General features: G+C 40.2%; 1 protein-coding gene across 1 annotated transcript in view; it reads right to left on the reverse strand.

Annotated features, from left to right (window-relative positions):
* Positions 1-24,730, reverse strand: part of nid2b (nidogen 2b (osteonidogen)) — a 42,308-nt gene that overhangs the window by 12,355 nt on the left and 5,223 nt on the right. Inside the window, exons 3-11 of the mRNA XM_056481152.1 lie at positions 24,312-24,535; positions 20,610-20,980; positions 17,891-18,136; positions 17,622-17,822; positions 9,467-9,691; positions 6,303-6,449; positions 6,008-6,136; positions 1,568-1,690; positions 1,035-1,274 (exon numbers count right to left, since the gene is read on the reverse strand). Coding sequence (XP_056337127.1) covers positions 1,035-1,274; positions 1,568-1,690; positions 6,008-6,136; positions 6,303-6,449; positions 9,467-9,691; positions 17,622-17,822; positions 17,891-18,136; positions 20,610-20,980; positions 24,312-24,535 — 1,906 coding nt within the window. The remainder of the gene's footprint in view (positions 1-1,034; positions 1,275-1,567; positions 1,691-6,007; positions 6,137-6,302; positions 6,450-9,466; positions 9,692-17,621; positions 17,823-17,890; positions 18,137-20,609; positions 20,981-24,311; positions 24,536-24,730) is intronic.

Raw genomic sequence — 24,730 nt, forward strand, 5'->3', positions numbered from 1 at the left:
GTTATGAATATATAAACCTTGCGCACAATGGCGCACACATACCAATAGGCCCAAGCAGGAGTGCCGCTGGCCGCCACGGGCCCTCTGATCGGGTTTGAAAGTGAAGATGTGGGGGGGGGGGCCTTGACAATGTCTCTGGGGGCCCCCTAAATGTATGGGCCCTTAGAATCGTCCTAACTTATCCCTTCCCACCTCAACCCAGCCATCCCCCCAACCACCCCCGCCCCTCCTCAGCTTTTTGGTACGGTCCGACTAGCTTTTTGGTTCAGCCACCAAGTGCACCGAACCCAACGGGAACCCATTCACTTCGCGCGTACCCCCAGATAAAATCTCCTGGACTTTTAGACCTGAATTTTGGCAAGTATGAATGTAGCTTAAATTCAGTTATTTTGCAACATACAGAAAACATTAGATTAATAAATCTTAATTGTTTTCTGGGTTTAAATGAAGGCCGTAGATGTAAAACAGGAAGATGGAAATGACAAAATATTTCTTTACTCAAAAAATAATTTAAATGTTTTTAAATGTGGGTCAAGACTGGCCAAACATACATTGCCCACATATCAATATTTAACACCTGGGCCAAATACTACATCTGACATCTGGTCCATGTTTTGCATGCTGCCTAATGATGGTGCCACCTCTGTCAAAACTGGGCCATGTTTGGCCCACATGCTGTATGCCACAGCCAGATGAATGCCTGCTGTGCCAGCTTTATGCCAAATCTGGACCAGAATTCTTTGCTACCTGGGCATGTTATGGCAGCAACATTTCTTGAGAGTAGTTCCTAGACATATCAAGCTAGAAATTAGCAATGTTTCATTTTCTGTCAGTCTTAATTAGTACACAATGTAACTACAGCCTTTAAATAGACTAATTATTAAAAATTTGTACAAATTTTGAGCGAGATGCTAATGGTCTAATCCGATTCAATGATTTATGCTTAGCTAAGCTAAAAGTGCTCCCGCAAGAAAGTGTAAAATGTGTAAGAGTATCAAAACTGGCCATAACAGAATGTGGGGATAAAGCCATACCTGGCTGATCACAGTTGGCATGAGCTGTGCCAGGCATTGTCCTGGTGCCCACTCTCTCCTGCCCCCTGCTGTCCACACACCAGCAGTGTCCAGTGGAGCCCAAACACTGCAGGGGTTTGTACTGGCCTTTCTCATCACACCGAGGAACAAAAGCCTCCAGAGCTGGATACATGCTCATACTCTCCTGCAGGCTGTTTCTGTGCTGCTGGCATGCAGTTAATGAAGGCTTGGGCTTTTTTGCTGCAGAGAAAACAATTCAGAAAAACAGAGGGCCATTAATCATATGTAATCAGTAAATGGCATGATGTTATTTTACCAAGTGCTGAAACAAAAGATGTCGCTCCAGAAACATGCTCCACTTGTTCCAGTCACATTGCGAATAATTAACAGCTCATTCTGATTGGTGCACAATACACATACAGATACTTGGTTTAATTGATCTGCTGGACTGTGTATTGAGCAAAAAGAACGGCCCGTGACTGAGCTGACAGGCAGGAAGGGTTGTGTGTTTCTTGATAAATGTTGTGGTTTACGTGGTGGTTGGCAGAGGAAGCCGTCGCCCTTGTATTCAGGCCAGCACTCACAGCGGAACGAGCCCTGGGTGTTTGAGCAGGAAGCAAACGGATGACAGAGCTGCTCAAAACACTCATCGATATCTGCAAAGAAAAAGAGAACGATGAAGCCTCCTTAGAAATATGCAGACTGAATGTGTACCACATGTGCGGTTATATAAATTATACTTGTGTTTCAAAGTCTTTAATGAGTCTCATGCGTGAAACGGCTCAACGAATGTCTGTGTTGAATGATTGTGTTACATAAATGACCAGAAATAGTTGTTTTGATTCATTCTGATGTATATTGATACTTTGTAAGTTTACAGATTTTACAAATGAGAGTCATGTGCTGTCCATCCAAAAAAAGGTATAAATGACAAAGCAACAAAATATCCAGTGAGGGTCAGTTCTGTTGAGAGAAGGACCAGGCTGGTTTTAAGTGATGTTTTATAAACAAATTTGGGGAGGAGCACGCGCAGAAGTTTCAGTATCAAATACGTCATTGACAATTATTCTATTATCCAATCAGTTCTTGACCAAACCCCTATATATACCAAAGCTGTCTTACCTGCAGCATCTTACGACTTTAGCATCCCTCCACCACCCCGTCACCTCACCTCTTAAGCATTACAATCCCGGGGGGAGCGTTCTGGGGCCGGGCTAGATACTTCGCTCGAATCCCAATTCCTCTCTGTTTCCTGATAAGAGGAATAACTCGAGTTTGGGTGTCTTCCCCGAGCTCAGAGCCCTCTCCCCGGACAGCACGCCAAATACGCTTTATTCTGAAACTATTGCAAGTGTGAACTCGTGAAATTGTGGAAAAGCAATGGTAACTCAAATGATGTCTGCAGAAAGGATCTCTGAACAGACAGCACATTGACTAATGGTTAATTTTTCTTTTAATTATGTTGGGTTATTTGTATTTTTTAAGCAAAAATACATGATAAATTGGGAATTTGGGACTTTTCTCCCCATAGACTTCCATTTATACACTTGCGAATGCGTCAGACAGAAAACGCAAGCATGTGCTACAAGTTTCGCAGATCGCTGCATTGGAAAGTTCAAGACTGGTGAACTCTGACCTGTAAATATTGCGTGAGACCAATCTGTAAGAAATTAGTCTGCTTTGACCCAACTTCTACTTCATTTCACAAGTGTGTTCTATGCTCCTTTTGTAACAAAGAGCTTAATTATCACAGAGAGGAGAGTTCCTCAAGCGAGATATTTACGTATTTAAATAATGCCTCTGGAGTGATAATTCACTTCTTGTAGCATGGGAGCGACAGTGAGCCATCAAGAACCATCTGGTGAACAAATGGAATTCTGGTTAACAACATTTACCATAACAGTTGGTATTCCCACTTGAAAGCACTGTACACTGTAAACCCTAATGTTGTCTTTACTCAGGGGTGCTAGACCCCATTTACTGGGGCACGTGCCCCAGTAAAAATCGCCAGTGTCCCATTGAATGCTTTGAGATACGATTTACTTCATATGCAAGTGTTTATTAAGAGTTGTAATCGGGGAATAAAGACGTTATTCTCCATGTGCAACCGAACCAACACTGATGGAAGCAGTTTAATCAAAAAGCAATCTGAGCATGTGCGCACACCCACGCACCTCACGCACCGCTCCTGCTTGACGCTGATGCGCTGCTCTGCTCCCGGTGTAAGTCCTGGTTGTGAACACGCACAGCGAAAAAATACGAGCGCCGCTCATGCGTTGTGAAACCGGCGTAATAACCGTCTTTTATACGGAGGTTTCGGCACGCAGTGAGATTTGCAAGTCGACAAAACAAGGTTTAAATAATATGATGGTGACTAAGCATGGCTCCTGAAGCAAAATGGACGGATGATGAGACTTAATAAACCTAATTCTCAATCATGAGCCGGGTCCAAGACAACACACAACAGAGAATTCTATTAAAAAAAAAATTTTATTCTATAAAATTGTCTACAGAATTTCATTGTAATTGATATTCAGTCAAAAGATTTCTTAAATTATCTCACTCCAGTTGTCTTTAGATTGTTTTCCAGTTACATTTAGGATTAATTTCTGCTATTTATTTAGAATAATAACTGTATAATAACATAAATATATATAATTTTTATTTATTTATTTTTTTTTTTTGAAGAGGAGGAGCTGTGCCCTGGAGCAACTCCCCTGTCTTAAACAATTAAGTAATGTTGATTGAACATAACTTAAAATTTAGCATTTTGGTTCTATCACTTAACAATATGAGTTTATTTAACTTATGTAGCATGAAAATGCATAAACTTAGGATTTCAAGTGTAGTGAGCTCAAAATCATAATTAATCCTTTGAAAAAAATAGGTCTTTTTCACAAATGTAGTCTTGATTGTAAAATTCTAATATGTGCAACCTTTTAAATGCAAGGTATTTTTTTAAATCAGAAAACAAACGACTTCAGGTATAATTATTCATCATAATGTGAATAAATGACTACTTATTTTTTGCTTAAAATTTATTTAAACATTTTTATAGTATGTTATTACACACATGCATATATATACATATATATATATATATATATATATATATATATATATATATATATATATATATATATATATATATATATATATTAGTACATTAGTACTAAGTTTGGTGAACTGAAAAATTTAAGTATAGTCTACAAAACCGGCAAGTTAAATAAACTTAAATATGCAAGTTTTGGAAGATTCCATTACTCAATTAAATTGAGGCAACGAGTTTACTCAATTAATTTAGTTCATTCAACTTATTAGGGTTTTCCAGCCTGATCTCACGAGAAAACGTAAGTATTTTACATTTTGTCAGTTTAGTGGCTAATTCGTATGAATTCGTACGAGTTCAGTCGTACGAAATTATACGATTTTAAAAAGGAGGCGTGGCACCTAACCCCACCCCTAAACCCAACCGTCATTGGGGGATGAGCAAATCGTACGAATTCATACGAATTAGCCACTAAATCAAAAAGTTTCGAATTGCCGTGAGATTGTGTTGGGTTTTCAGTGAACCAAAGATCTCGGAACGGAGGAGTATCACTTTTATTGTTATTCTTAATTTACATCCAAAGTGAAACCTTATTATCATATTGAGCGGGTCTACCGAAAGGTCTGGGATTGCTTTTCTTAATTTACATTCAAAACAAAACCTTATTTATATGTTAAGAGGGAAGAAACAGTATAAAATGTTTAAATGGTGGATGATCAGGATTCATTCCAACTCCGCTGAATCCGAAGTACTGTCTCCACTTCGTTACTACTATTCGACAAAATTTATTTCAAGACATCCTCATCTTTTTTCTTAAAAATTGAAGATCAAAACATGACCTCTCTGGACAAAAATGTAAAATATGGACCAATCGCTCGCTTCTTTAAAAGTCTAATCATCTTGTTTTTGAATTTCACATGCTCAAACTGTAGGGTGACCGTGACATGAGACTAAAACAAGCAAGAATCAGTTGAATTGGTTCACAACACAATTCACTGTTTCAACATAGTTGAACCAGTTGATTCACAATTTACAGATTTAAAGCAATTACATAAAGTGAGAAAACAATAAAACAGTTGAATCAGTTGTTTCACAATACAGTTCACTGTTCCATAATATTTGAATCAATTGAAAAAACAAACAAACAACGAATGAATCACTTGAACAAGTTGCATCACAACATGATTGACTGTTTCAAAGCAATTGAATCATGTAAAAAAAACAATGACTCACTTGAACCATTTGCTTCACAACATAATTCACAGTTGTAAAGCCATCAAATCAATTTATAAAGCATTGACTCAGTTGAAACAGTTGCTTAAGAACAAGATTCCCTGTTGCAAAGCAATTGAATATATAGTAAAAACATTGAATCAGTTGAACAAGTTGATTCAAAACACAATTCACTGTTTCAAACCAATTGAATCCATTGATAAAACAATGAATCAGCTGAACCATTTGCTTCACAACTCAATTCACTGTTTCAAACCAACTGAATCAATTGTTACAACAATGAATCGGCTGAACCAGTTTCTTCACAACAAGATTTACTATTGCAAAGAAACGCAACCGAATCAGTGTATAAAACTATGAATCAGTTGATCCTGTTACTTCACAACACAATTGACTTTTGAACCAGCTGAATCAACTGAAAAGCTCTGAATCACCTGAACAATTTGCCGAACCAAAATCAGAAAACAATGTACTGTATATTAGACATGTATTCTTAAGATCAACACCTAAATATGGGTGAACCACTGAAATATAACAGTTTCAAAACATATCACACCAAGCCTCATTTTTACAATATTCAGAAAATGTAATCCTTAATTTCATAAAATAAGCAATTCAGATTCACTTCATATCTCTAATGGTTGAATTCCCCAGCTTTAACTGTTTCAATGATAAATCAGTGAACACTTACCCACGCACTCGTGCAAATCGAGGTCAAACTCGTAGCCAGACTGACAGTGGCAGTGATGGCCACCCGGCATGTTCACACAGTCAGAGTGAGGACCGCAGGAACTGAGCCCCTCCGCGCACTCATCCACATCTGGATTACAGATTCAAAACCCAAGAGAGTCGTTCACCACTTTAACTCTGGCAGTAATTCATTAAAGGCCTCAGAAGAGAGAACGGAGCTCTCTCGGTGGAGCCCTCAGAGCATGCTTGGCTTGATGACAAAATCAAGTGACACTGAAACACTGAAAGATTCCTACCGTAGCAGTTGCGTCCATCGCCCTGGTAGCCCATGGCACACTGACAGAGGTACTGAGTGCCGTCCCCTGGCAGACAGAGAGCCATCGGGTCACAATGGTGCTTCCCAGTTAAACATGGGTTCAACTCTACAAGTCCAGGAAGCTCACCTGAAAACATACGGTTAAGTAAATAAGAAGATTCCGCATGATCCAGACTGAATGCTTTTACTTCCATGTTCTTAATCTGATTATGCTTGCTTTAGGAGGTTGTTATCGCAGAATAAGGCCCAATCCCAATTCTGTTTTTGTACCTCTACCCCTTCCCCCTTAAAGCTGAGGGTGAAGGGGAAGGGCTTCAAAATTTACCCCTAAGAATTGGGACAGCACTACAGCACCTGCACACGTCATCATATGTCATCGCGATCTCTTGCTTCATATGAGATCAGACGATCTCAACTGCTGTAGTCATTCCAGTTGTGTTATTTTTGGTGTTTATCTTCAGGAAATCACTGAAGGCATATATTATGTTATCATAACGATATAATGTGGCAATAAGATCGTAACTGTACTGTGCATTTACACAGCGGCCATATTCATCTATGTAAACACACCAAAAACAACATTAACATTCTAGCAGACACTGTAAAAAGCCCATTTCCAGCCACTAGACATTACTGACAGGGTATTCGAGTGCCATCGAGTGTTAGAATGTTGTGGGAACTGTCATACAAGAGTTATTATTAGGGATTATAGATTGCGAAAGATAAATTTTTTGTTATTTTAGCTTTTTATGTAATATAAAACATTATGAATATATTAAAACATGTGCTTGTTTGTTGTAAAAATTCGTAATAATGACAAAAAAAAAGAATACTAATTTGTGGATCTCCTTACTTCCGGGTGCAGCAATCCTGCCGTTGTAGCTGATGTATTCTGGGAAATTTTCTTACCCCTTGGTTTCGAGTGTGGTCCTGAAAAATCTTTGTTCGAAGGGATGATTACCTCTTCCCCTTAGCCCTACGCCTTCAAGCTAAAGAAAATCGGGACATACCTACCCCTTCATGGGACCGTGCAAAACGAGGTGTAGGGGTAAGGGGAAGGGCTAAGGGGTTGAATTGGGATTGGGCCCAAGTCTGACAGGATCATTGGCAGCCAGACACAAAGCAGAGCACTGTAAGACTGGAGGTTTTATTCTGGGAAAACAACCGTGCTTGAAAACAACCGTACTTTCTGCCGTTTATTACATGGCTACTTGCCACAAAACATGAAAAATAGACACAATACATTGTACTTAGCTAGAATAGAATAGAATAGAATAGAATAGAATAGAATAGAATAGAATAGAATAGAATAGAATAGAATAGAATCTCTTTTATTGTCACTGTACACATATACAATATACATTATCTACATGTGCAGGGAAATTAAGCGCATCTCACTACTCAATGTAAACATGTAAATATATTAATACGATACAAATCACACTACACAGGTTACAGTAAAAATAACCTTAGACAATAACTATCAAAAAAGGGGATGAGAGGGGGGTAAGTAGGGTGAGGTAGAGAGTTCTGAGGTAGAATGAGAGATACATACAGAATGTCATACAATGAAATGTGTATTGCATAAAGTCCAATGAAATTTAAGTGAATTGTAAGCCAGTCCATGTGTGTGCATGTGTGGGGTCAGCGTATGTGTAAGTTGAGGATGGTAATGGCTTTTGGGAAAAAGTTGATCTTGAGTATGGTTGTCTTCGTTCTACCTCAGAAGAGGGCAGGGCTAATGGTGTCTGGATGCAGCCTTTATGATCCAAGCTGAGATTCCATCTCTCAGCGATGCAATGTCAGACACAGTGCACTCAATGGAGCTAGTGACGTAACTGTGAGGGTTAGGGGTAGGGTTATGTCATACCTGTCAACCCTCCCGTTTTTCCCAGGATTCTCACATATTTTAGTTATATCACGCTATCATCCCGTAAAAGTATTTTCCCCGTATTTTCAGTCTTTCTCTGAAGGGTGGCAAATAAACATTAAAGAGCCGAGCCTCCCTATACGCAACCCATACCACCGAACCACCAGGGGCCGCCCCTTGCTCCTAAATGTGAGTCTGTTCTGTGCTTTCGCTTTGTTTAGGCATGAAAACACTTTGAAATAATTATAAAAACCACGGGATTCCCTTTCCTTTTCATCACAGGCGCCGTCACCCCTTCATATCTATGCAATTCTCAAAACAGTCATATAGTGGTGCATGACTGTCAGCTGACGCACTCCATAGTGATAAATAGATGCTGTTTCCCAAACAGATACTGTACACGTGATTTGAAGCGGATTGATAGTCTGGGTTTTGGGTGCGGGTTTGAACAGCAATTAATATTAAGAGGTTTAGGGCTATGAGCCCAACTAAACCTCTTATCTATCTTATCTTATATGGCCCATATACGTTTTAAAATAACTGGCCCACATTTGCCATATTTTCTCTGGGCCACATTGGGGTTAAGGTCGCAATAGCCAGAGCTTACTGTGCCAGATATTTGTCAAAAGTGGCCCACATATGTCTTAAGATAACTGGGCCACATTTGCACCTACACCTGTGAGCCACTTTAGGTTTAGACCCAGATTACTCTTAAATGACTAGGCCACATTTTTGCCAACTGTGGCCCACATTTGTCCTCCATCATTTGGGCCAAATTTACTATTTTCCACATGGGCCACATTAGGCTCACAATCAGATTACAATTTGCCATAAGTGCCAAATCTTTGCCTTAAATGGCCCATATATGAATTTGAATCTTTGGCCCTCCTTTGCCATTGTACAGGTGGGACACTCCAGGCTCACATTCATTTTGTCTGGGCCGAAGGAAGACCACCAGTGCCGCATACCTGCCTAAAGGGCCCACATTCGTATGTTATCTGGGTCTTGATAGGTGTTGTAAGCCATAATTTTCCCATTGACATTCACTTTTTATTAATGATTTATTAAACATGACAACTGACATACAAAGAAGTTAGATGTACAAATTATTACATTTTGCTAAATCTTCTTAATGTGGTTTATTTGACATCCCGGGTTATTGGTTCGCATAATAATCTAGCCAACGAGTTACTTCAGTCAGCTGACTTTTTGTAAGTTATCAGCGTATTAGTGTGCATGTAAATGTGCTCATTTGGTTTTCACTATGTTCTTACCTCCTACAGGTCCCACTCTGTTGCTAATGGCATATCTGAGTGTGTTTCCCTCTGTGAACATGACCATCAGATGCTCCACGTTCACCTGCTGAAAGTCTGGTGTGGTCCCGGGATCATGTGCACATCCACTGAAACTCATGTTCTGCTGTAGCAGGTAGGAGAACGTCTCAGATCCACCGTTTTCTGACACCACCATGTACTCCCGCAGTGAAGACGATGTCAACACTGCGACAGACACATTCAAAACGTGCACCATCAGTTAGAGACAATTCACAACTTAAAGGTCCCATAAAATAAAAAAAATGAAAAGTTAGTTTCAGTCTGTTAGTTTTAAGGACATCTATATGTTGGTGTGCTCCAAAACAGTGAACCGTCCAGTCAAAGGTAGGCTAACCAAGCTTCTCGTAGAACAAAAATAAAATTCAAAAAGTCTTCACTACTGATTAACTTGTTCATGATGTAGTAACAGAAGCTGGGATAGGCGGATTCATGCTGAATGGATGCTCACGCTGAACGGATTCATGCTGAACGGATTCATGCTGAATGGATTCATGCTCATAACTAAAGCGCAGTCTCATCTGTGTGGCGGTTACAGCTGGACTCAAAAAAGTTGCGCGCCTGCACACTCCTACACCACACAATATAACCGAGACAGTGTACGAACAAATCAAATAGCCCACACAAGCGGTTATCAAAATGTCTATTATTGCGGAGTATCTATCTCAAGTAAATACACTAGGTTATGCTTTACAGTAAGTCTAACTGAACCAGTTAGAAAGAAAGCTTTTTTTATGAATGTTTACTTTGCTGCTTTTATAAAACGACAGTAATAATATAGAGCAATTACATATTGGAGCTGGCTTTCATCAGACAATATATCTGATGCAAAAATAAAATAAAATAAAATAAGCTGTCGCCTCACAGCAAGAAGGTCGCTGGTTCGAGCTTCGTCTGGGTCAGTTGGCGTTTCTGTGTGGAGTTTGCATGTTCTCCCCGCGTTCGTGTGGGTTGCCTCCGGGTGCTCTGGTTTCCCCCACAAGTCCAAAGACATTAGGTACAGGTGAATTGGGTAGGCTAAATTGTCCGTAGTGTATGAGTGTGTATGGATGTTTCCCAGAGATGAGTTGCAGCTGAAAGGGCATCCGCTGCGTAATAACATATGCTGGATAAGTTGGCGGTTCATTCCGCTGTGGCGACCCCAGATTAATAAGGAGACTAAGCCGAAAAGAAAATGAATGAAATAAAATAAAATAAAAAGGATGCTAGCCTTCTGTAACTCAGAAGAATACAATAATTTGGATATTAGAAGCATGGATATTAAAGATATCATTAGGGATTTATGGTCAGCTAAAGTTCTAAAGAAACTATTAAAGGTAAACCTCTATTTGAAGTATTTATTATAAAGTAGTAATTTAGGAAGTATTGCAAATGTTTTTTTGTTTTGCTGATGTCATTTGGTCGAGCTTACTTGCATACTAATTAGTAAATTATTAATAATAACAACAACTATATACACACATATATATATATATATATATATATATATATATATATATATATATATATATATATATATATATATATATATATATATATATACATATACACATACATATATATATACATACATACATACATACATACATATATATATATATATATATATATATATATATATATATATATATATATATATATATATATATATATATACATACATATATATACATACTGTGGCGAGTATACTAATTCAATGTCGCCATGGTCCCAAATTCACCCCAGCTGCCTTCTCGTCACAGTGGATCAACCACAGCTGGGAGTCATTAAGGGACACCGATATAAGCAGCGTCGGGACAACCAAGGGTGAGCTTCATTCTACCAATGACTCCCGAGCTAACCTCTGTGTCTCTCTCTCTCTCCCAGCGGACTCAAGCAGCTAACTTGCTGAACCACCGACCAACCCATCACGGCCCCACTCTCTATCCCCGGAGCACCTGCACGCTTCCTGGCCAGAAGAGCACCTTTACACCACTATCCACTGCACATTATACCTGTAAATAAATCACCCTCCGGGGAAAAGTCTGTACTACAACCCTCTGTGTGAGTGTTTTCCCTCTAACTCGCCACAACTGGTGGAGAATGCGGGCAGAAATAGAGTGGAATTAAAACACAAACAGACTTACCCGGTGAAAAAAAAAAAAAAAAAAACCCTGCTGTTCTGACTGTTCCATTGTGTGTTACAGACGAGGCATCCGCTCTCTCTCTCTCTTCCTCGGGTGCTTTCCCGGAGACAGCATGTCCATGGAGGAGGTCATACGCCACCTAGCGGAAGTCACAACTAGACAGCAGAAAATCTCGGAGCAGCTTGCCGCAAGACAAGAAAGACTGGAACATCAGCTCCTCCAGGCGGCGGGACGGGTACCCCTCCCTGAGGTGAAGATAAATGCACACCAACATTTAACCAAACTCAGCGACCTGGACGATATTGATGCCTACCTTCACACTTTTGAGGTAATCGCAGAGAGAGAAAAATGGCCAGAAGAAGAATGGGCGAAGCTATTAGCCCCATTTCTGACCGGTGAAGCTCAACGAGCATATTATTCCCTAGAAGCCCCAAAGAATGATGATTATGGAGCGTTAAAAAAGGAGATTTTGGCCAGAGTGGGGCTCTCTGCGATTAGTGCAGCCCAGCAATTTGCCATCTGGACATATGATGAGAAAACTCCGGTGCGCACCCAAGCTGCCCAGCTTTCACGTCTCGGCCGACTGTGGCTATTAGGGGGGGACCCCTCCGGCGTCCAGGTCGCTGAGAAAGTGGTTGTTGAAAAATTGTTACGAGCATTACCCAGACGGTTACGCGGACTCACCAGTATGAGAAATCCGGGATCTTTAGCCGCTTTGGTGGAAGCTGTGGAGCTGGCTGAGGCTCTTGTAGCCCGCGATGCTGGAGAGAGAGCGGCTCTGCCACCCCGAAAGGCACATCCACCATGGCGACTCGTGGAGGGCACATCAAGACCAGTTAGCAGACCGGCGGTCCCCAGCCCTTTGGATGAGCCGATGCCCACGGAGCCACCAGTGCACTCGACCCCGGCCTGGCTCGCAGGATGTGTTGTACATCGTACCATCCCCCCCGAGGCCCCCTCCCGAAAAGTCTCTCTTGATGGGAAGATGCAAACAGCCACATTAGATACGGGGAGCGCCATCACACTGGTACATCCTGGGGTAATTAGACGAAGAGGAGAAAGCAAAGCCCGAATACCAATAACTTGTGTACATGGGGATACACGCTATGTACAAGCACAGAGGGTTACGATTGCAGCTAAGCCAGGTAGCTGGCCCGTTGAAGTGGGGGTGGTTCCAGATCTCCCTGTACCCCTCCTCCTGGGCCGAGACTGGCCGGGGTTCGACGAGCTCCTAGCACTGCATAATACTCCAACGGGGCGTCCTAGAAGACAACCAAAGGCTCGGGCCCGGCGGGACCGCCAGCCAGCATTACTGGCCACCGAAAGCGACAAAGGGGGTGAGTCTACAATTTCGCCTAATCTATATTTTGATCTTTTTCAACAGATCACTACAGGAGGCGATTTTGGGAGGTCCCAGCGAGAGGATCAAACATTAAAAAATTGCTGGCCACAAGTAAGAGCTGTAGATGGGAAGGATCGATTTCCCACCCCTCACCCCCTCCCACACTTTGTAGTCATCAGTGGTCTGCTATACTGCGTCACAGAGAGGCGGGGGGAAAAGAAAACCCTGTTGGTGGTTCCAAAGAACAAAAGGGAGACGGTATTAGAGCTGGCACATACCCACCCAATGGCAGGGCATCTAGGAGCAGGAAATACGGTGAAAAGAATCCGAGACCGATTTCACTGGCCAGGACTTGAAGGAGACGTGAGAAGATACTGTCAAGCCTGTAATACCTGCCAACAAACGTCTCCCCACCGACCTCCTCCCAGCCCTCTCATACCATTACCCATCATTGATGTACCCTTCACCCGCATTGGTATGGACTTGATAGGGCCTTTGCCGAAGTCGGCCCGGGGGCATGAACACATCCTTGTAATCCTGGATTATGCCACCCGTTATCCCGAAGCGATTCCCCTGAGGAAAGCCACATCAGCCGCAATCGCAAAAGAATTATTTTTGCTGTGCAGCCGTGTGGGAATACCGGCGGAAATATTGACTGACCAGGGCACGCCTTTTATGTCCCGGCTGATGGCCGAACTCTGCCGCCTCCTGAAGGTTAAACAACTGAAAACATCAGTATATCACCCTCAAACTGATGGACTCGTCGAACGGTTTAATCAAACCTTGAAACGCATGCTCCGCAGAGTGGTGGCAGAAGACGGGCGCGACTGGGACATCATGATCCCGTACGTGTTATTTGGCATCAGAGAGGTACCCCAAGCATCCACAGGGTTCACTCCATTCGAACTGTTGTTCGGCCGACAACCCCGTGGCTTATTAGATGTGGCCAGACAGGCGTGGGAACAGGAGCCAGCACCCCATCGATCGGTAATTGAACACGTACGGGACATGAGGGAACGCATAGACAAAGTAATGCCTATTGTCCAAGACCATTTGCGCGAAGCCCAACGCGCCCAGCAACGAATATATAACCGGCCAGCCCAACCAAGAGAATTCCATCCGGGTGACCGAGTGATGATTCTTATACCCACCACCACATCAAAGTTCTTAGCGTCATGGAAGGGTCCATACACGGTGGTTGAGAAGGTGGGTCCGGTAAATTATAGAGTACGTCAGCCGGGACGAAGGCGGGAAGAACAACTCTATCACATAAATCTAATGAAACGTTGGATAGCACCCCCTGGCACCCTGGTGGCCTTTACAGAGGAGAATACACCAGTGGTCCATATAGGAGAACAGCTCTCGGCTGCCCAGAAGGGGGAGCTCCAGGCCCTGGTTGGTCAGTTCAAGGATGTGTTCTGTGAAAAACCGGGCCGAACGTCAATCATACACCATGACATTATTACCCCACCGGGCACCATCATCCGGCAAAGGCCTTATCGAGTGCCAGAAACTCGCCGGCTGGCTATAAGCACAGAGATCGAAAAGATGTTGAAGTTGGGGATAATCGAACCTTCACGCAGCCCGTGGTCCAGTCCTGTAGTAATGGTACCGAAGCCCGATGGCACCCTCCGCTTCTGTAATGACTTCAGAAAGCTGAATGAAGTGTCCAAGTTTGACGGGTACCCCATGCCCCGGGTGGATGAGCTGCTGGACAGACTGGGTGGAGCCCGATTCATTTCGACTCTGGACCTCACCAAAGGTTATTGGCAACTGCCCCTTAGTCCGGAGGCCAGGGAAAAAACCGCATTCTCTACACCCGGAGGACACTGGCAGTACCGGGTTCTTCCCTTCGGGCTCCACGGGGCCCCAGCCACATTCCAGAGAATGATGGACATCTTGCTGCGGCCCCACCAGCCATATACAGCAGCTTACCTCGATGATCTGGTTGTCCACTCGGAGTCATGGGAAGAACATCTATCCCGCCTGCGGCGGGTGCTGTTGGATCTACGAAGGGCCGGACTCACAGCAAACCCCAGAAAATGCCATCTAGGTCTAGAAGAAGCCAAGTACCTGGGTTTCCATATAGGAAGAGGCCTCATTCAACCCCAACAAAGCAAAGTCCAAGCACTGCAAAACTCCCCACAACCAACAACAAAAACCCAGGTACGTGCATTTCTGGGGTTAGCGGGCTACTATAGATGTTTTATCCCTAACTTCTCATCCTTAGCCAGCCCGTTGACAGACCTGACCAAGAAGGGACAGCCGGAGAGGATAAGATGGAGCCCAATAGCAGAAAAGGCGTTCCAGGCACTAAAGACAGCACTCACATCTTCTCCAGTACTACACGCACCAGACTTCAGCTGCCCCTTCATCCTTCAGACGGATGCTTCCGACTCGGGCCTGGGGGCGGTCCTCTCCCAGGTCCATGACAAAGAAGAACACCCCATAGTATATATAAGTCGGAAGCTGACAACAGCAGAAACCAAATACGCGACAGTGGAAAAGGAGGCCCTGGCAATCAAGTGGGCAATCCTGGAGCTGAAGTATTACCTGTTAGGAAGACGGTTCACCCTTGTAACAGATCATGCACCCCTCCAATGGATGGCTACGGCAAAGAATAATAATGCTCGGGTAACCAGATGGTTTTTATCGCTCCAGGATTACCACTTCAACGTTCAGCATCGAGCCGGGGCCTCCCACGGAAACGCGGATGGACTGTCACGTTTATGGTCAGGATGGGCAGGTCTGTCAAAACATTCACCCCCTCCTCTCTTAATGTGTTCATATTTTCATAGGAAATCTCGGACCAGGACGACACTAAGGGGGGGGGAATGTGGCGAGTATACTAATTCAATGTCGCCATGGTCCCAAATTCACCCCAGCTGCCTTCTCGTCACAGTGGATCAACCACAGCTGGGAGTCATTAAGGGACACCGATATAAGCAGCGTCGGGACAACCAAGGGTGAGCTTCATTCTACCAATGACTCCCGAGCTAACCTCTGTGTCTCTCTCTCTCTCCCAGCGGACTCAAGCAGCTAACTTGCTGAACCACCGACCAACCCATCACGGCCCCACTCTCTATCCCCGGAGCACCTGCACGCTTCCTGGCCAGAAGAGCACCTTTACACCACTATCCACTGCACATTATACCTGTAAATAAATCACCCTCCGGGGAAAAGTCTGTACTACAACCCTCTGTGTGAGTGTTTTCCCTCTAACTCGCCACAATACATACATACATACATACATACATACATACATACATACATATATACATACATACATACATACACACATATATATACATATATATATATATATATATATATATATATATATATATATATATATATATATATATATATATATATATATATATATATATATATATATATATATATATATATATATATATATATATATATATATATATAAATATGAAGATATATGTAGTGCCATCTTGAATCTTCTTCTACATTGAGCCTTTTTCTCTGCCTCTTTTGTTTAATTTAATTTATTTCATTTTAAAATTGATGAAAATTACCTATTCATTGCTGTAAAAGTGAAATTGCTGAATCAAGACATAGGACACCTCAGAAAAATGCTTATTTTAGAAGAAAAATTTCAGATGGCACTTGCATCTGAACTCTACATATATATATATATATATATATATATATATATATATATATATATATATATATATATATATATATATATATATATATATATATATATATATATATATATATATATATATATATATATATATATATATATATATATGTTGAAGTCAGTTCAACAGTTGAAGTCAGTTAACAGAGCAAGGACATTTTCCTAGTATGTATGATAATATTTTTTCTTCTGGAGAAAGTTTCTTATTTGATTTATTTCGGCTAGAATAAAAGCAGTTTTTATTTATTTGAGAACCATTTTAAGGTCAAAATTATTAGTTATTATACAATAACTTGCCTAATTACTCTACCCTGCCTAGTTAACCTAATTAAACTAGTTAAGCCTTTAAATGTCACTTTAAGCTGTATAGAAGTGTCTTGAAAAATATCTAGTCAAATATTATTTACTGTCATCATGGCAAAGAGAAAATAAATCAGTTATTAGAAATGAGTTATTAAACTATTATGTTTAGAAATGTGTTGAAAAACATCTTCTCACCGTCAAACAGAAACTGGGGAAAAAAATAAACAAGGGGGCTAATAATTCTGACTTCATATATATATATATATATATATATATATATATATATATATATATATATATATATATATATATATATATATATATATATATATATATATATATATATATATATACACTTTTGTGAAGTTAAAAAATAAAAGGGGGCCCATGGATTTGCTATAGCCCCAGGGCCCAATGTGTTCTTAATCCAGCCTTGCTTGCAATGCATTAGTTTTGTGAATTTCTTCAGTGAACCTGCTTTGTTGCCATTACGGTTTGTTCTACCTTATTTATGACTGTATTTTGTAATGTCAGAGCATAAAACAGACAATAAAATTTGGTGCACATTTCTGTTAGTCTATTTTTCATTTAGTTTTTGGTTGTTGTAGTTTATTTGAATGTATGAAAGCAAATCTCACTCATAATTACCTGAACGGTTGTATTGATAGGTCTCTGTATATGGCAGAATATGAACTTTTGCTCCACTGGGAATGCTAGGTAAATCTCCACTGATCTTAATGTCGAAATTCAAGTGGTTGAATGAATCCATCCCTTGAGCCTCTTGAATAACGACAACACGCTGGCCTTGTGGGCTGAAAACCAGCTCTGCTTCATACACAAACTCAGCACCTGCAGAAATGGATTGACATGATCGGTGTGAAATAACAAGTAAGATAGAAAAGGAAAATCAATCATACCAGTTACGCTGAAGCCATTTGGATGGTTCTGGAGCTCAAGAGCAAAGAGCCAGCCAAATGTGGAGACCAGCGGGCCCACTGCCATGAGAGCCCAGCCCACCTGAGCTGGGACGGGACTGATGGAGACGTACACACGACCTTCTCCCACCACCGCAAAGCCATGGAGGTCCACACTGTTTAGCTGAATTCTAGTGCCACCAACAGAAACATGGCCACTCAGCTTTCCGCTTAAGGGTTGAGAAATACCTGTACAACAGATTTATTTTTCACATTTGTTTTACGGCTGATATCACAGTCAAACATACAGAAAATTAAAAATGAATTTTTCTTTGTTGCACTGATGTTACCCATCTCCTCATGGCCTGAAGATACATCCAAATTTATGCGTACTTGATATTAAAAATGAGATGAATAGTAACTTTTTTCTACCAAAAAAAAAAAAAAGAGGTTTCACTTATTGGATCAACTCAAAAATAGTTATTTGATGGGCCACATCTCAAGCAATTGTAAAAAATAAATGCTTGAGATGCTTGAAATGCTTTTCATTGTATAATTATTGACCAACTATGACATATGCTCTCAATTTCTATTTTTAAAAAGCTCATTCAATCATTTAGGATCCCATAGCAGGATTATTATAATGCATTTCTAGTTGATTACCCTGTAGTCCTAATAAACTAACTTCAACTGGTTCAAAATGTAGTACTTACTACAACCAATAAGTATGATCATATTCGTCCAGTTCTGTCAACATTGTACTGGTTTCAAAATAAACATAGTATAAATGGTAAAATCCCATTGATTAATGGAGACAAACCACAAAATGTTTCACATTTTTGTACTGTTTCAAACACCACATGCTGGGGACACCTGCTGGTCAAAACCATGTAAATGCAACAAAAACATGCATTTGAATTAGAGGTCTGCTGTAGCACGGGAGCCGCTGGACCCGACCAGACTTCTTCTGGTGCAGGAATAAATTTCCAAATAAAATGTGGTAGTAGCGTTCCTGAGAGATATAGAGAGAGAGAGAGCACAAGAGAGAGAGAGAGAGAGAGAGAGAGAGAGAGAGAGAGAGAGAGAGAGAGAGAGAGAGAGAGAGAGAGAGCATGCATCCGCCGTGGTGCTGTGTTGCTTGCAATAGGCTGACTGGACTCAGTAACATCCAGCTGGGTGTTTTTCTGGAGGCATATTTAATCGCTATACATTTAACATTCTTACCCGATATGTACCTGCTATGTGTGTACAAATAATGCTGATGCAATATATGAAACACAATCGGTAGTAGGCATGGGCTGGTATAAGATTCTGACGGCGTGATAACCTTGGATAAAAATATCACGGCTTCACGGTATTGTGATTACTGCTCTAAAAATATTCCTTTTAAATGTCTGGTTAACAAACTAAAAACTCTTTTCCCTATTGAACACAATATATTTTCTGCTGTCTTCATTAGTTTCAAAAACACAGATTTATTTACAATTTAAAATGGCATCTATGGATATCGTTTCTGCTGGATATCCTGTTGTCCTAAAGAACAAAAAACAGAAATGTAAATAAAAAATCTTACACACACACCATATAATGGTACGGTATAACTTAAATGTTGCCAGATTTAAAACCTTGACTTTTCCAAACCGTGGTAAAATGCCTAATCGCAAATATATTGAGTGGATATGTTTGTAAATCTGACTATGAAAGAGTCAGTGCCTCACCAGACACAAACCTCACCACACGTCACTGGTTAAGGCGGCACTCATGTCTCATCACAAAGGGGTAAACAAAACTGACATTTAGCTTACAATCCTTGCATAACATACACTTTTATCTGTGATCTCTATCTCTTGGTAGTACCCAATGTGAGATTTTGGAAACCAGATCTAAATTTAGCGGGAACAATCGGGTTGGGTAGAAAATGGGGCAGGTCGGGCAGCGGGTGAACTAAGGCTGAATATACAGCAGGAGCGGTGGGGTGTGGAATAAAACCTGACGGGAGCAGGACTAAAAATTCAGTCCCGTGCAGATCTCTAATTTGAATTGTCTTTTTCGAACATATTGCAAACTTTAAACTGAAAATATAACCTATAAATGCACTTTTGATCTAATAGTATTACATATTAGTTGCCTGCATAATGTGTGTTCTACACATTTTCAAGTCTTGATACAAATTCTATACACTTTTCAATATATTTTCAAGTCTCTTCAATACATTATTGGTTCCTTGGGCTCTGGTAAATAGGCCAACAAGAGACTCATAACTAATAATATTCCATTTCATTTTACAAATGCCTGAATGAAATGTCTACAAACTAAATCTGACCCAAGATCAGGTAAGAACTTTGAAACATGTTCAGTGAGTCGCCACTGGGGGCGATCTATAATTCGTGTGGATTTTTTTGGATTACTCAGATCACCACCCAGCAGAGAATTATTGAGTTTTCTAAATGTTTGGAAACTATAATGATGTAACAAAGCCCTGTTTACTGAAATCACATGACTTTGACAATGTGATATGCGCTCCAAACCACTGATATGAAACAATCCATAAAGGTTTCAAAGATACATGAAGCAGTGCTTCAAAAGCAGCTGTCATTACTTACAAAGCCCTGAATGGTTTCATCTATGGTGATCTGCTTTTAAACAATCTGCATTATATAAAGTGCTACAGAAATAAAGATGACTTGACAGTCATGAGAAATTAAACGAAATGGAAACTCACCCATGGGTAAACAATGTCTTCCATTGCCATAGTAGCCGGTTCTGCAGTGACAGCATGGCCCAGTTGGGTAGTCTGTGCAGTATCCGTCCAGAGAGCAGAATCTCAGGTGCAAACCACACATTTTGGTTATATTGGCTTGTTGTAGTTCTTGGTTTGGTTTTGAGGGCTGTCGAACAAGTGAAGCTGGATTGTCCACCTGGGGCTCCGAAGCAGATTCATCTGTAGTTGTGTTTGATTTTGTGGTTCTTTGCGTGCTTTCAAAACCCATAGAGTCAGACTTAGTGACAGAAGCAGGAACTACATTCTGGAATGGGAAGCGACTGGATCCGATGTGGAAAATCCACAGTCCGCTTATCCCCGTGTTCCCTTCCCTGGGGTTTGCATAGGTGGAAATGAACAATAAGGTTTAATCTGCTGCCTAGTTAATGCATTAATAAGTTATTCTGTCACAGTATTTATGGTACCATGCTACAGTATGGTCTCATATGTCAACATTAGTTAATGCATGACTTAAAAATGACTAGTATATTTGTTAAAGCATGTGTTAATCTCTGTTAATGCTATAATAAAAATTAAAATCGTTCATTGTTTGATTTACAGTTTGATTTACAGAACATTTGCAGTGTTTTTCTTATTAAATACGATAATTTTTTGTTAAAAAGTTTAAGATAATGGTATTGTTCAGGCATTTCATACATACTGTAGATAACCATTATTCGTTTAAAAATAATCAGAAAACTGAACACTGGGTTATCTCACGTCACATTTTCATTTGATTCTGTCAGTTAATTTTTTTTACATCTTTAGTAGTTTCAAACAATGCACTGTATCATCTATACACATGTATTCATGCATATGACCTAACAAGATTCCCACATAGTTTCAAACTGCTAAAATGCCAGTAAAGGTCACCTAAAGTAAAGGTCATCTTATAATGCAATTCAGAATTTTGTAAATAAAAAAATGGGGTAAAAAAAGTAGATAAAAATGGAGTAAACATTTTAGCCATGCACTCTCAGAAAAAAAGGGTACACAGTGGTACAACTAATGTTCCTTAAGGACATTATAAAAGACCTCTTATGATGCTGTTCTGTACCTTCTATGGTACAATTGAAATGAAGGTACACAGTTGTTCTCATCAAAAAGCTACATAAGTGTTGGACAACTCCTTCTTTATTACAATATCTATGAAAATAAATATTACTGGAAAAGGCAAAGTGATTTTATGAATAATTTCCATATTAAACATGAATCATCATTTAAAAGCATATGGTTAAAGAAGCTCATAAACATTAATTATTAAGGTCTATAATGCAAAACAACTGGGAAAACAAAACTCTAAGTATTGTAAACAAAACATTTAAGGCATTTTTAATAAACATTTGGTTAGCATTTTCTGATAAATACAGTTTCATTATTGATATCCGCAGCTTTTGATGTTTGCTTTCCACTACACACGTGAGCTGGCAAAAGTCCTGCATATGCAAAGTGTTCATGCAGACATTTTAGTATTGTAAAACGAATTAAACATTGTGCATATCTCATTACAATACTTTTGCATAATTATATTTCTATTTTAAAATTAAGTCAATTAAATGAACTTTTAAGTGATTACAAAGGTATTGTGTGAAAATGGAGAAACAAATTGTAGATGGGAGAATGTGTTTCTGTAACATTTTAGTGAAAAGTGTTGTGAAATGTTTAGCAAAAATTGATCTTTTGATTTATGTTACAGAGCACCTAGGTTAGCCCTTTTTTCAGATTTAATATAAGTGTTTTGCGTCTCCAGAATGTGTCTGTAAAGTTTCAGCTCAAAACACCCATCAGATTATTTATTATACCTTTTATTAAATTCCTATTTATACATTTTTTTCACTGGGTGGCGGATTTGGTGTACTGCTCCTTTAAGAATAGTCCTCCCCGTGCACTGTTTCTACGTGCCTTTCTGCGTACCTTAATCTCCTCAGCTGCATCAGACAACATACAGACTTAAAGGAAGCAGATCTCACGTAGCGTTTGTGAGAAATACTACAGTAAGAACTTTACCAATTAATATTTGTTGTGCAGCTGCATGGCAGGGTCACACAAAGTTCACGCGCACACACACACACAGACAGAGCGCGTTTAGCTTTGCACTGTTTTTGCACGCAAATGTGACAGGATACAGGTTAATCTCCATTGCTGTATGGATATCTGTTATGTTAATGTACAAAATAAACCTGATTTAATGTCAACAAACCGGGATTGAAGCGTCTTCCTTTATAATTGTTCTGACACACGGCTGTGCTGAAGAAGTAAAGCTGAAGTAAATCGCTGTACTTCATTACACACATGCTCTGTTTTAAAACATTTTAAACATGTGAAACTTACTCTTGATCACATTTGATGATGATTGATGATCCTAACGAACTGAACACACCTTTTATTCCCGGTTGCTTTGCGCACGTCTGGTCTTGTTTATATGATCATACACATGACTACCAGGACATGTTAATACCTGCAGCTGTCAATCAATTCGGTGGGCGGGGGGACCGCACTCCTACTTAAAGTTGAGGTCGATCTGAAAACCGCTCCGATTGGTCTACCGTTTTTATGTTGCTAAATTGTGTTTATATCACCCCAATATGACGATCTATACATCATACATGCACATATGTCTGTCCAAACAGCTTGACATTTGACACTGTTAAGGTACAAAGTGTCTTGTCACTGTAGTGGTGCCTTCATGGATCAGATTTGTACCTTTAATGAAGGCACAATATTGTATCTGCAGGTTTTAAAAAACTAAAGGTACATTTTGGTTTCCCATGGTACAAATCATGTACAAACTGCAATGGTATAAATTTGTTTCTTTGTCTTATGGTACAATTCTGTCCAATATAAAGGTACTGCCCCAGTGACAAGGGTTTGTATCCTCTTTGGTACAATATTGTACCATTTTTTCTGAGAGTGTGTGGATAAAAGTGTGTACTAGTGAGTATTGCAATGATAATCTGAGTTTAAGTGCACTGTGAATGCCCTGTAGATAACTAATGCTGACAAATGAAATAGAATTAAACTAAGTTAGTGTTCTTTATCCACATACTGTCACACTATATACTCATTCTCTTCTGTATCACTTTGACTGTACCATTAAATCATTAAGCAATTAAGTTTTGTGTTGCTTTATATTACATTTTACAATATGTATTACATGTATCTGCCATCCTAAAAAAAAAAACTAAGTAAATTAACTTTAATAGTGGGTGGAGCAGTGGGTAGCGCTGTTGCCTCACAGCAAGAAGGTCGCTGGTTCGAGCCTCGGCTCAGTTAGCATTTCTGTATGGAGCTTGCATATTCTCCCCGTGTTTGCATGGGTTTCCTCGGGGTGCTCCGGTTTCCCCCACAAGTCCAAAGACATGCGCTACAGACGAATTGAATAAGCTAAATTGTCCATAGTGTGTGTGTGTGTGTGTGAATGGGAGTGTATGGGGGTTTCCCAGTGATGGGTTGCAGCTGGGAGGGCATCCTCTGCGTAAAACATATGCTGGATAAATTAGCGGTTCATTCCACTGTGGCAACCCCTGATTAAAAAGGGACTAATTCGAAAAGAAAATGAATGAATTTTAATAGTTAAATATTTAAGACTTATTTGGATGGATAATAAATCATTTTACAATGCAGAAATGCAGAAGTATAAGAATTAGAGTATTCTTCACTGACCCGTAGAGGTTGATGTTCCCTTCAGAGCCAGGCAGACTGTAAAACAGCTCTCCTATGGTCGATGTATCACCTCTATTAAAACCAGCCTGCAGTTTGGCATGTCCTTTTGACATGTTAGCATAATTGCGACTGATATTTAGCATCTGCTGCTCATCCTCAGGAAACAGGAACAAGGCGTATGTATCTGATTTATTACCAGCCAACACAACCTGGAAACTGGTCACCTGCATACAAATCAGAAGAGTAATTCACTTCAGACACTTTTTATCCTCATTTTACAAGTTCCCTAGAGTTAAACAGTTAAGTTTTGTGAATTTTTTTAATCCAGTTAGCTGATTTCGAGAGCAATAGAGCAATAGAGTGGAGGAACTATGACATTTATTTGTATGCAAAAACTCGGAAACGAGTTAGCATTTTAG

The sequence above is a fragment of the Danio aesculapii genome, chromosome 20, assembly GCF_903798145.1.
Source record: "Danio aesculapii chromosome 20, fDanAes4.1, whole genome shotgun sequence".
Taxonomy (NCBI): domain Eukaryota; kingdom Metazoa; phylum Chordata; class Actinopteri; order Cypriniformes; family Danionidae; genus Danio; species Danio aesculapii.